Raw genomic sequence first — 12,797 nt, 5'->3', positions numbered from 1 at the left:
CCAGCATTAAGTGTTACGGGGGTTTGATTACAACCTCTCCATGAGACTCCAGCAGTCAACACTTCCCAGGAACAACCAGGCTTGGAGGATTGCTGGTAAATGACATAATTGTAGGGATGGTAGAATGCTTGCCTAGCATGCAAGATGTCCTGGGTCTTGTCCCCAGCACTATATAAACCGGGAGCCAGGGTGATGTCTGCCATTCCTGTACTCAGGAATCAAAATCAGGAATTTAATGCCATCCTCAGCTACACAGTGAGTGTGAGGCTAACCTGAGCTACATGAGACCTTCTCTCAAAAATAAACAAGCAAGCCTTTCCAGGTGGAGGTGGCCCATACATTTAATCAGAAGGCAAGTAGATCTGTGAGTTCAAGGCCAGCCTTGTCTACAGAACAAGTTCCAGGACAGCCAGGGCTACACAGAGAAACCCTGTCTCAAACAAACAAAAATTACAAAAACAAAAAAGAAAAGTAAGCTAACTGAGGGTACTGATTCGTTCCTATAATTCCAGCACCAGGAAGGTGGAGCCACAAGGATCCCTGGAGCTAGCAGATAGTCAGTCCAGCCATGTTCAGTGAGAGACTTGTGACTCAAAACAATCAGGTAAAGAAGGGCATGGTCCTGTGCACCTTTAATTCCAGCACTCAGGAGGCAGAAGCAGGTGGACCTCTGAATTTATGGTTAGCCTGGTCTACATAGTGACTTCCAGACCAGTCAAGGCTACAAAATGAGACCTCATCTAAAACAAACAGAAAGATGCACACTGACAGAGACACCCAACATTAACCTCTGTCCTTCCTGAATGTGCACCCAGACACTCGCATGGGCACACACATAAACATTCAAGTGTGTACGCACACATGCAGACACATTAAAACAACAAGTAAAGACAAAAAGAGGGCCGGGACATCGCTCAGAGTTGGAGCCCTTGCTTAGCATGCACAGTATAATGTGTTCAGTCACTAGCACTAGGCTGGGGTGGGTGGGGCTCAGTTGGTGACGTGTTCATCTAGCGTGTATGAGCCTTGGGTCCCATGCCCAGTCCTGCACAAACCAGTATGATGGCGCATGCCTATAACCAGCATTTGGGAGACAGATGTAAGATAATCCACAGTTGAGGGTCAACCTTGACCACAAAGCAAGTTTGAGACCAGTCTAGGATACATGATATCAGTCTAAAAACCAAAATAAGACCCCGATCTGATTTTCCAAGAGCTAAGGCCATCATCTGCCTCCAAACACATTCCCAAAACCACACCTCTCTTAGTTCAGGTTCTAACTAATTCATTAGGGACTCTGTAAAGAAAACTGGGAAAGTCCAGCTTCAGGAGGCCACAGCTCCTGGGGTCTGACCTCACCTACAGTTCTCAGCTGGGCCCACAGCAGTCCTTCCTGTGGCCTCTGCCTACCACCCTGGCACACTGCATAGCAAAACATGTCTTGTTTGTGCTTCATTTTTCTCAGGAAGCAAAAGTAACATGAAAACAGAATTCCCCTGCTCGGAATACATCACTTTCTTGCTAACCGCAAATTGTGGCAAAGTCTGTTCTACATGATAGAGACAAGGTTAGTTCCTCTTTCTTCAGATTGACACATTTACCTTGCAAAGTGTGTGTGTGTGTGTGTGTGTGTGTGTGTGTGTGTGTGTCTGTGTCTGTGCCTGTGTCTCTGTGCCTGTGTGTACTGTGTGTGTGTCTGTGTGTGTGTGTGTGTGTGTGTGTGTGTGTGTGGTTGCATACAGTCTGGTTTAGGCTTCTAACTAGATGAAGGCTAGCATGGACTTTGTGATCCTCCTGCCTCTTTCTCTCGAGTACTTCGATTGTAAGTGTGCACCACCACACCTAGCTTATTTATTATTGGAGACGAGACCCAGGGCTTCATGCAAACACTCAACCAACCAGCTACATCACTAGGCAAGAGAGAACACAGACAAATCGGGAGATCGGCAAGAGAGGGTGAAGGGTAAAACTGAGCATGCTCAGTGGTAAGTACATATGGAAATGTGACTAGAAACTTCATTATTTTGTACACTGACTCAGACGATTAAAACAAAACAGGGCTGGAGAGACAACTCAATAGTTAAGGACACCAGTTGTTCTTGCAGAGGACCTGGGTTCAGTTTCCCAGCATCCACATGGTGCTTCACCACCTCTGTAACTCTAGTTCCAGGGGATCAGATGTCCTCTTCTGATTTCCTCAGGCACCAGACAAGCATGGGTATATACGCACACAGAGGCAAAACACACACACATAAAACTGAATAAAACTAAAAAAAAAAAAATATTTTAAAACAAACTATTAAAGAATCATGCTATCTTTTAAGAGACATGTGATTGGGGTTGGGGATTTAGCTCAGTGGTAGAGCGCTTGCCTAGGAAGCGCAAGGCCCTGGGTTCGGTCCCCAGCTCCGGAAAAAAAAAAAAAAAAGAAAAAAAAAAAAAAGAGAGACATGTGATAATATGTTGTTTTCTTCAAACATTTGGGCCCCTCCTATATATGAGGTATTATTCTAGGTGCCGATATCTGACAAAAAAAAAAACTCAAGTTTTCAGATGACTGTGTAAAACAGGAAGATGAATGCTCTTAATGTTAGCAGCCATTTCAGGGGTGATTTAACCGCCATCAACTACACATATCTGAGGTGATAGCTCAATGAACTGTGACAAGTACAGATGCCTACAGAAGGAAATTTCACTTAAGCAAGGGACTGAGGGTCAAGGGGTGTGAGTCCAGGAGGGGCAGGAAGAGCAGGCTAGAGCTACAGAATAGGAGGCAGGGCAGTGAACAGCAAAGGCCAAGTGACCTGACCACAGAGAAAACAGGAGGATAGCTGCCCACTGGAATGTATGGAATGCCACCAAAGGAGCCATGCTAACACAATGGAGACCAGACTCCTCTGGACTAAACTTAGGTCCCAAGGATTGAAGGAGGCAGGGCAGACACACAACAGCAGTGTGCACACTTTATTTGTATACGTGCTCTCTCTCTCTCAGAGAGAGAGAGAGAGAGAGAGAGAGGAGGGACGGAGAGAAGGAGAGAGGGAGAGAGGGAGAGAAAGGGAGAGAGAGAGAGAGACAGGGAGAGAAAGGGAGAGGGAGAGAGAGAGATCAGATCAGATGTTGGAGCAGGCACACAGCCCTGAAATGAGATTCTAAGTTGTATCAGCACCAAACAGCTCTAGTGAGTCTCAGTATTATTTCCACATTGCTGAGTTTGGAGCCAGGCCCTTGTGCACACTGAACAAGTGTTCTTCCAACGAGCCACACCCCCAGCTCCACTGTGGTTTTCCTTCTGTTTTTAATGTCATGTGTTTACATGTTCTGTGTGTGTGTGTGTGCACGCGCGCGTGCGCGCGCGCACGCGGGCACGCAAGCGCAACATATGCATGCCTATGGAGCCAGAAGAGGACACAGAATACCCTAGAACTGCAGTTTCAGAGTGTTAAGTAGCCATATGGGTGCTGGGACCCAAACTAGGGATCCTCCGAAAGAACAGCAAGGACTTGTACTGCCGAACCACTTCTCTAGCTTTTTTTTAAATGTGTATGGGTATTCTGCCTGTATGTCTGTGCACCATGTGTATGCTATTCCCAAAAAGGCCAGAAGAGAGGGTTAGAGCTCCTGAAACTAGAGTTACAGACAACCAGGGGGCATCTGGGTGCTGAGGATAAAACCCAGTCCTCTCTCTAGCCCCCACTTTTTTTTTTTTTTTTGGTTCTTTTTTTTCGGAGCTGGGGACCGAACCCAGGGCCTTGCGCTTCCTAGGTAAGCGCTCTACCACTGAGCTAAATCCCCAGCCCCCAGCCCCCACTTTTTTAAATGGATATTAATGTCTTCATTTGCTGGAGAGAATGACATAGGTCTCTCTATATAACCTTAGCTGGCCTAGAACCCACAGGAATCTGCCTGCCTCTGCCTTCTAAGTGCTGGGATTGAAGGCATGCACTACTAAGCCTGCATCAATATATTAATTTTTAAATTGTTTTTATTAATTTTTTTATTATCAAGGGAGGGGGCATGTGCCGCAGCGCATGTGTGAAAGTCAAAGGACAACTTTTGAGACTCACCTCTCTCCTCGCACCAAGGGGTTTCAGAGACCAAGCACAGGTCAGGCTTGGTAATATAGGCCTTTATCCACTCAGTCACAAGGGACTCTTCTTCACTCTCTTGTGAAGAGAGTGTCTGTACGTAGTTCATGTTTTGTTTGTTTTTAAGTTCACAAGCCTCCTAACTGGGCCTCTGCATGCAGGCACCACAGATGGATACCATCACACCAGTTCATTCCAAATCTTCAACAGTTACAATTTCAATATAAACATCCACAAAGGAGATAGGGAGCCAGGGAGATGGCTCAGCCAATAAAGTGCTTGCTGTGCCCATGATGGCATGGCAGTGTGTACATGGAATGCCAGCATTGAAGCCACTTCCAAAGGAGAATCTTGAAGCTTACTGGCAACCTGTCTGGCCAGACCCTGTCTCAAAAGACAAGGTGGGAGGCTAGAGAGATGGCTCAGATTCTTAAGAATGTTTGCCTTGCAGTCATGAGGACCGGAGTTCAGATCCCAGCACCCACACAACAAATATAATGTCTCGCAAAAGCCTGTAAGGCTACATCCAAGGGATCTGACACCCTTTTCTGGCCTTCAAGTATGCACAGGCAGGCACATACACCTGTGCGGGTACACACACATAAAAATCTTTTTGTTGGTTTAAGACTGGGTTTCTCTGTGTAATAACTCTAGGTATCCTAGAACTCAGTCTGTAGACTAAGCTGGCCTCAAACTCAGAGACCCACCTGCTTCTGCTTCCCAAGTGCTGGTATTAAAGGCATGGGTCACTACCACCCACCTATAATTCTTAAAAATAAGGTGGAGAGCCATTGAGACTCAAATTGAGTCACACCAGGAAGGAGGTAAGAAAACTGAAATTCATTACTAATCAAGATAATGAATATCAAAACAAAATTAAATATTCTGAAGCCACTCCATATGAAAAATCAAACACAGGACACCCATGCTTGGCAGCAAGTCCCTTTGCTGGCTGAGCCATGGCGCCACCCCTCTATCAGTCAAATTCAGCAACTGTGCAAACCCCAGAATCCAGCCCTTCCACTCCTAGGAATCTTCTTGTGATGAGCATGACATAAGACCCCAAAAAGATGTCTACGTCCTAGTCCCAGAGCTTGTGATTTTCTTGCTTTCACTCAGCAAAATTAGAATTACAGTGAAATTCAAGGTCATTTATCAGCTAACATAAGATAAATCTTGATTTTCTGGGTGCTCCCCCCACCACATTCACAGGGGTCCTTAAAAGTGGAAGCAGACAAAAAAGAGCCAGGCAACTGGAGAGCGACCTGTCTCTGGACGGCTGGGGAAAGGACACTGTCAGTCTAGGGATAATAGCCACGTCAACAAGCTGGGGAGGCCAGCATGAACATTCCTTTATGACTGCTGGAGGCTGTTAACACTTTGTTTTTAGCTAGTGCAACTGGCTTTGGACCACTGACCTCTGGACACACAAAGTGCAGCCGTGTGTGGTGGCATGTTCCTACAATCTCATCATTCAGGAGACAAGGTAGGACAGGAAGACTGTGGATTTGAGGCCGGCTTGAGCTACATAGAAGACCCTGTCCCAAAATTAAATAAATAAGGCTGGTTGTGGTGGCACATGCCTTTAATCCCAGCAGTCAGGAGACAAAGGCTGATCTCTATGAGCTCAAGACCAGGGAGGTCAGCAGAGTAAATTCAGTTCTCCTGAAGGGCAATCTCCTACAGAGTATGCACGGTTTACCTTTCAAATAATGGAGCTGGTGCTGAAAACCACAATAAGCCCATTTTCCTCCCAGCAATTCCAAACCACTACAAACACAAAGGCTACTTTACGCATGACTACTACTGGCAGCTCTGAAGGGTAGCCGAAGTGGAAATCTGTTATGTTACCCATAAGCCACACTAGTTAATCCTTTAAGATGTCAAAACTCAGCCAACTGTGAAGGTGTGTATGCTCCTAGGCAAATGGTGAGGAGGATGAGATGGAAATAAAGTCAAAATCAACCTGTGAAAGTTGGCTGCCTAAGCCCATGACCTCTGAAAGCAAACCCATCCTGAGGACCAGGTGAGAGGGCTCAGTGGCTAATGGCTATTTAAATGCACAGGACCAACCACCTAAAAGGTCAACCCCCAGAACTCAAGGAAAACTGGAAAGAGAGAAGTGACTCCACAAAGTTGTCCTCTGACTGCCATCCCTATGCCATTGCACAGTGTCCACAAGAATGTCATACACGCAATAATAAATTTTCCCAAGAGTGATTCCCACAGGTGTTCTGATTTCTAGCCCAGCCAGCCAAAGGCTCCACCAAGACTCACTCCAAGTAAGTTTCTCCTAGAAGGAAGAAAATTTCCTTCGCCACGTCACCAGATGGGTGCCAAGTTTCATACAGAATGAACTGACATGTTGAAAAACCCATTTTCCTACTTACGTTGCTGCTGGGATGGCCTGTTAATCATGAAGGGCTACATGGCTGTGACTAACATACAAGTCACACCACTGCCCAAGATCTGTCAAAAAAAAAAAAAAAAAAACCCAGGCGAAAGCCTTCCTAACGTCAGCCATTAGCTGAGTTCTGCATGAAGTAATATGGAAGATCACAAATTTGCCAAAAGATCTCTGACCCATCACCACTGCTCCTGCTCCAAGCCACAAAGAACTGCTTTAAGAGTCAGGCAGGGGCTCAGAGCAGAGGCTCAAGAGCTCTGGCAGAGGACAAGAGTTTGGGTCCTAACAGCTATACTGAGAGGCTAACAGGCATGTGAAACTTTGCCTACTGGGGAATCTAACACTTCTGTCCTCCAAGGGCACCCATGTCTCCCTGTGTGTGAATGTGGGTGAGCGTACACGCGCGGGCGCGCGCGCACACACACACACAGAAGTGATTTAAAAAGCAAACAAAAATACATTTTACAAAGGCATTAAAGTAGACCTGGATCAGTCTCCCTTTTTTCTCAAGACGCCCAGGTATAAATACTTAAGTGATAGCTCCAACATACAATGTTTTACCCAACAAGACCCAAAGACTGTAGACCAACTCTGAGGGGAGTTCCACCTAGTTAGTCACTGTGTCTCTCCATCCTTCAAAGGCGTTCTTTCACGTCCTCCCTCCCCTGGGGTTAAAGGTACTACCCTAAACCCTTCGTCCCAAGAGAAGAACCTGTCTTTCCACCAATCCTATAGACGGCTATACTCTAGACGGTGACACTTGGCCAGACCTGGCTGAAACACACCAGGCCCAGTTCCATCCTTGTGCCTCTGGCCACATGGACGCGTCCCCAGTCTACAAAGCCGGGAACCCCAGGAAAAGAGTCTTATACCGAAGACACATCCCTTTCCCTGGACATGGTCACACATGAATATAAACCACTCTCTAGACGACCTCTGCAAGGTGGGATCAGAAAAGATCCAGGTGCAACTCCACACGACCGCGCGCTAACGGAGGGCTGAAGAGCAGCGTCCCAGGGAGCAGCGGGAAGAGGCTGGTCCCAGGATGTCCCCCCTCCCACCCCCGGTCAGGCAAGGTGTGGCGCCGACAGGTGGTCCCCGAGTGCGAGGCACCTGGCTCTCCACACTGGGCCACCGGGCCGCGTGCCCTACCTGTCGCCGGCGGATCCGCCTCCTCGTCAGCCTCCGCCTCAGCTGCTGCAGCGACTGCCGGCGAGGGCAGCGGGTCCATCGCGCGGCCAGTCATGTGAGCCCGCTCGCCCACGTGACTTCCTCCCGCGCCCGCCCAGTCAACCCCGCCCACGCCAGCTCTTGTCCGGCGTGGCCACGCCCATGCCAACCTCGCCACGCCCCTCCTCTCACCCCAAGCGGTGAGACCACGCCCCAACCACGTGGCCTCGGCCCGGGCGTTGTTCCAAGCTCTGGTCCAAGACAAAGTGCTAGCGCTCCTTACTGCCCCAGCCGCCTAGTGCCACCGCCCTCCGGTGCGCGCCCACCTCCCCGCTCTTAGCCAGCGGCTGTCACTCATCGTCTTGCCCACTTACTGACCCACGCTGCCATTCATTCTTGCATTTGCTCGTCCACTCTCTACATGCTCTGTGAGTCCAGGGGCAGGCCCTGTGAAGGGTGCTACGGACAGACATGTTCTAGTACCTTCTGGGATTTGGAACATGAAAATTGGCCAAAGAGCAGGTCCTCTGACTATAATAGGTTTCTTTGAAGATTACTGATGAGGAACAACGTTCCATAATTGTTTACAAATAACCAGGCCATTCTTCTTTCTGCTGGGGATTGAACCCACATGCTGAGCTGGCCCTCTAACACTGAGCTATAACCCCAGCCCTTTATTATTTATTTATATTTTTTAATCTTGAGACAATATATATATATACATATACATATACATATCTATATGTGTGTGTGTGTATATATATATATATATATATGTATGTATGTATGTATGTCCTGGCTAACCTCAAACTCAGAGATCTGCCTGCCTCTCCCTCCTAAGTGCTAGGAATGAAGGTGTAGACCAGGACGCTGGGCTTTATAGATCTAGCCTTGAACTCATTCTGTAACTAAGGCAGACCATCCTCCTGCCTCAGCCTCCCAAGGAGCTAAGTTGAATATACGTACTTTCAGGCCTGACCCTCCTGACTGAGAGAAGGATGCATGGATGTGGGAGCACGCAGGAGCAGTGTCTGACCTGGGGCTGAATGAATGAGGGCAGAGACACACCAAGCGAATATGAACTGGTCTCCCGCTAGAGCTAAAAGCCAAGAGGAGAATGCCTGGGCGACAACACCAGCCTTTAATACCAATCTTTCGAGGCAGAGGCAGGTGGATCACTGTGAGTTCAAGATCAGTCTGGTCTACGTAGTGAGTTCCAGGGCAGCCAGAGTTATGTAGAGAGACCCCGTCTCAAAATAGAAAAGAAGAGGCAAGAAAAGAAAAGAAAGAAAGAAAAAAGTAAGGCAACCCAAACTGCATACAGACGCACTGTCTCAAATAAAGGAAAAGCAAAGAACATCTGGGAGAAGAAGAGGGTAGTAAGACTCCATCAGGGGGTTGGGGATTTAGCTCAGTGGTAGAGCGCTTGTCTAGCAAGCACAAGGCCCTGGGTTCGGTCCCTAGCTCAAAAAAAAAGAAAAAAAAAAAAAGACTCCACCAGGGAGGGCCTTCCCTGTAAAGAACATGCCTCTCCAGACACTGATGGCTAATGATTTCCATGGAGTGGGCTGAGGGCTCCGAGGTTGGAGCCCAGGAACGCATCTCAGTCTCCCTGCTAGTGCCTCAACAGCTTTTAAAGCCGTAGGAGGGGCTGTAGCTGCATTTCGTCCCAATCTATTGTGTGGAAGTGTAACGGCCCCACATCTTAGCTCAACTGGCTCGTCATGGAAGTGACATCCAGGCTAAACACTCAGCACATGACACCGCCTGCCAAAAATGAAAGCCTAATCCACCAAAGCCCATGGGTCCTGGGAAAGTGTTTTAGTGTCCTCACCTTGCTTTTCAGCTTCTGTAGTTCTGCTTCTGGCTAACTGCCCTCGTCAACAGAAGTATGGTCAACCCAGAACACGGTTTTGGGTTTTCATGCTTAAAGGCTCACCCTGAGAAAGGGTTCAGTGCTACACTGGGATCCCATCATCCAGTGTAATCCCCAGAGGGCTAATACTTGCTATTGCCTTAAACCTATGTCAGAGCAATCTTCTCTGACAAATACCCCACAACAAAAAGAGGTTCAAAAGTTTGAGTAGAAACACTTTTTTTTTTCTTTTTTTCGGAGCTGGGGACCGAACCCAGGGCCTTGCGCTTGCTAGGCAAGCGCTCTACCACTGAGCTAAATCCCCAACCCCTAGAAACACTTTTTTAAGCATTAAGGTTTTTTGTATGTTTTGGGGAATAATGTGTCATACTCCAGGCTGATCTCAAACTCCCTATGTAATATGTAATTGAGGATGATGTGTGTGTGTGTGTGTGTGTGTGTGTGTGTGTGTGTGTGTGTGTGTGTGTGTTTAGAGCTTGGAGGACAATCTCCAACGTTACTCCCCCTCAGAAGCCATCCATCTTGGATATGTAGGCTGTCTGGCCGCCAGCAAGCTTCAAGAATGGACCTGTCTTCTCTGAAACTGCAAGTGAACTCCCACCATACCTAGCTTTTTCCTGCAAGATTGAGATCCTCATGCCTGCATAGCAAGCACTTTCCCGGCTGAACTCTCTGTCCAGCTCCTTGAATAGTTCTGTTTCTCCTGCCTCCAACTGCTTCCTGCTGACAGTACAGGCACGCACCACCACTCACAGCTTTGTGAGAGATGGACGGACGGAAGCAAGGGATTTATACGTGCTGGTGAGACATCCCACCAAATGTAGCCCCCTCATAAGCTTTTTTGGTATTTGTTGTTGATGCTTGCTTCTTAGGATATTATCTCTTGTGATAGAAATATCCCTCTTAGGGCTGAGTGCCCAAGGTCTCTCATTCCCTGCATAGTCAGATGACTTTTCCTGTGTGGTCTCATGCTGCATCAGTGGAGGCCTTTGTCCATCATTCTTTGGAATTCGGGTGTTGCCTTCCTGTATTGACCCTGCCCTTGGCCTGAAGAGCTAACAGGCAGCTAGAGAGCTCCATGTTCCAGCTGCCATCAATTGGGGCCTGGAGAGATGATTTAGGAGTCATTGGCCCTGGGTGTTCTTCTAATGTACCCACACGGTAACTCCACATGTAACTCCAATTCATGGAAATCTAACACCCTCTTCCTGGCCTCGAAAGACACTGCAGGAGTATATGTAGTACACAGACATGCGTGCAGACAAAACACCCATACACATAATATAACACATAAAATTTTATAAATAAATATAGCTCGTTTTGGTTTCATGACAATGTAAAATAATTTTCAAGTTTGTGTTGTTGGTCAGTGTTCTCCCTCCAAACTTAGGGCACCTCACCCTCCCAGCAAACCAGGACCCCTTTCGCCCATGCAAGCAGATACAATCAACAAAAGTTCTGCAGATGGACAGCCAGCAGTTTTCTCAAGCCACAATTGAGATCACAAGATCCTGTGACTCTTAGTGTTCCCATCTGATGGCTACTTCCTTCCGCCAAACTGGCTTCCTTTCAGCTGCTGTTGCTCTTGAATGACACTCAGCACTTTCCCTGATTACATTCTTTCTCTCTCTCTCTCTCTCTCTCTCTCTCCCTCTCTCTCTCTCTCTCTCTCTCTCTCTCTCTTTCTTCTCTCTCTTTCTCTCTCTTTCTTCTCTCTCTTTCTCTCTCTTTCTTCTCTCTCTTTCTCTCTCTCTCTCTCGCACACACACGCACGCATACACGCACGCACACACACATGCACACACACACAGATACACACACACACACACACACACACACACACACACACACGGAGCTCATTTCCTGGCTTTTGGCACGTATCCTTGTCTCCTGAAGATGGTAATATTTTTGGTTTGGATCTTATAAAACAAGGTCCCATGTATCTCCAGTTGACCTTTAAACTCCCTGTGTAGCAGAAGATAACCTTGAATGTATGATCCTTCTGCTTCTACCCCCCCCCAAAGACTGGTATGTAGGCACGCACCACCATGTCCGGCTCGCATGATGGTGTTGGGGATGGAATCCAGGGCTTGGTGTATACCAGGCAAGCATTCTATCACCTGAACAGCCCCTACCTATATCTGTGGCTCTGTCTCTCAAAGGATCCAGTCAGAAGCCAGGAAAATGTCTAACAGCTGTCAATCAAGACATCAAATCACCTGAGCCCCCCTAAATCTTAGCTTTGGAAAAGGAAAAACAAACATTAAAAGAAGCACTTGGGGGGCTGGGGATTTGGCTCAGTGGCAGAGCGCTTGCCTAGGAAGCGCAAGGTCCTGGGTTCGGTCCCCGGCCCCGGGGGGGGGGGGGGAAGAAGCACTTGCCAAGCACAATGCCAAATACCTGGAATTCTGGAACTTATGGTCAGGAATCCAAGTCCATCCACCAGGGCATAACCAGTTCGAGGACAGCCTGGGCTACATAAGACTCTCCTCTACTGTCCCATAAAAAGAAGGGTCTCTGGTTACAGTGGGAACCTCTCCCAGCCCCCGGGAGGCAGAGGCAGGCAGATCTCTGTGAGTTGGAAGCCAGCCAGGGCTATATAGGAAGATCTTGTATGAGAAAAGAAAAAAGAGAATTAATAAATAAATAGAGAGAGAAAGAAAGAAAGAAATTAAGCCTCCTAGACTTGTCCACAGGTAATCTGATGGAGGAATTTTCTCAGTGGAGGATCTCCCCAGATAACCCAGCTTGTGTCAAGTTGACAAAAAGCACAGATAGCAGATAGACTTCAGCTAGAGGCTGATGGTTTTGCTGCTTTTAACCCTGCAGGTCTCCCAAGTGTAGGAATTAAATAAGCTCTCGTTGTTTTCTACCTGCCGTGTTCCTGATCATGGGTCTCTTTGTGTAAGGCAGTAGTTCTTCTCAACCTTTCTGATGCCATGACTCTTTTATACAGTTCCTTGTATTGCGGTGACTCCCAACCATAAAATTACTTTAGTTGCTACTTCCTAATGATAGGTTTGCTACTGTTATGAGATGTAATATAAATATCTGATATGCAAGGTACCTGATGTGTGACCCCCAACTGGTATTAGTCTACGGGACGTTCTGGGGTCTCTGTCCTGAAGCAGGTGGAGGCTTCCTTAGAAGCCATCTTTACTTAGTTGGTTACTGTTAGCATCCTTACCTTTGACCCCATTTATTATACCTAGCTACGCTAGCAGGAAAGACACAGGGAAGCAGTTATGTCTGATGT

The 12,797-nt window shown here is 47.4% G+C and overlaps 1 protein-coding gene and 1 long non-coding RNA gene across 6 annotated transcripts in view; one reads left to right on the top strand and one right to left on the bottom strand.

Moving 5' to 3' along the window:
* The window catches only part of Snx8 (sorting nexin 8), a 48,588-nt gene extending 40,810 nt beyond the window's left edge, over nucleotides 1-7,778 (bottom strand). For 4 of the 5 annotated variants that reach the window (XR_010056367.1, XR_010056368.1, XM_006248920.5 and 1 more), the window contains exon 1: nucleotides 7,648-7,778. Coding sequence is in view for 3 of the 5 variants with exons in the window: in XM_006248920.5 (XP_006248982.1) it covers nucleotides 7,648-7,741 (94 nt within the window). In the remaining 2 variants the exon portion in view is untranslated. The remainder of the gene's footprint in view (nucleotides 1-7,647) is intronic. The other variant, NM_001105912.1, reaches the window with a different exon arrangement.
* The window catches only part of LOC108352425 (uncharacterized), a 42,524-nt gene that overhangs the window by 5,853 nt on the left and 23,874 nt on the right, over nucleotides 1-12,797 (top strand). The window lies entirely within an intron of this gene.

Source organism: Rattus norvegicus, chromosome 12 (genome assembly GCF_036323735.1).
Source record: "Rattus norvegicus strain BN/NHsdMcwi chromosome 12, GRCr8, whole genome shotgun sequence".
Taxonomy (NCBI): domain Eukaryota; kingdom Metazoa; phylum Chordata; class Mammalia; order Rodentia; family Muridae; genus Rattus; species Rattus norvegicus.
Note: the sequence above shows the minus strand (reverse complement) of the source record. Positions and strands in the feature narration are given on the sequence as shown.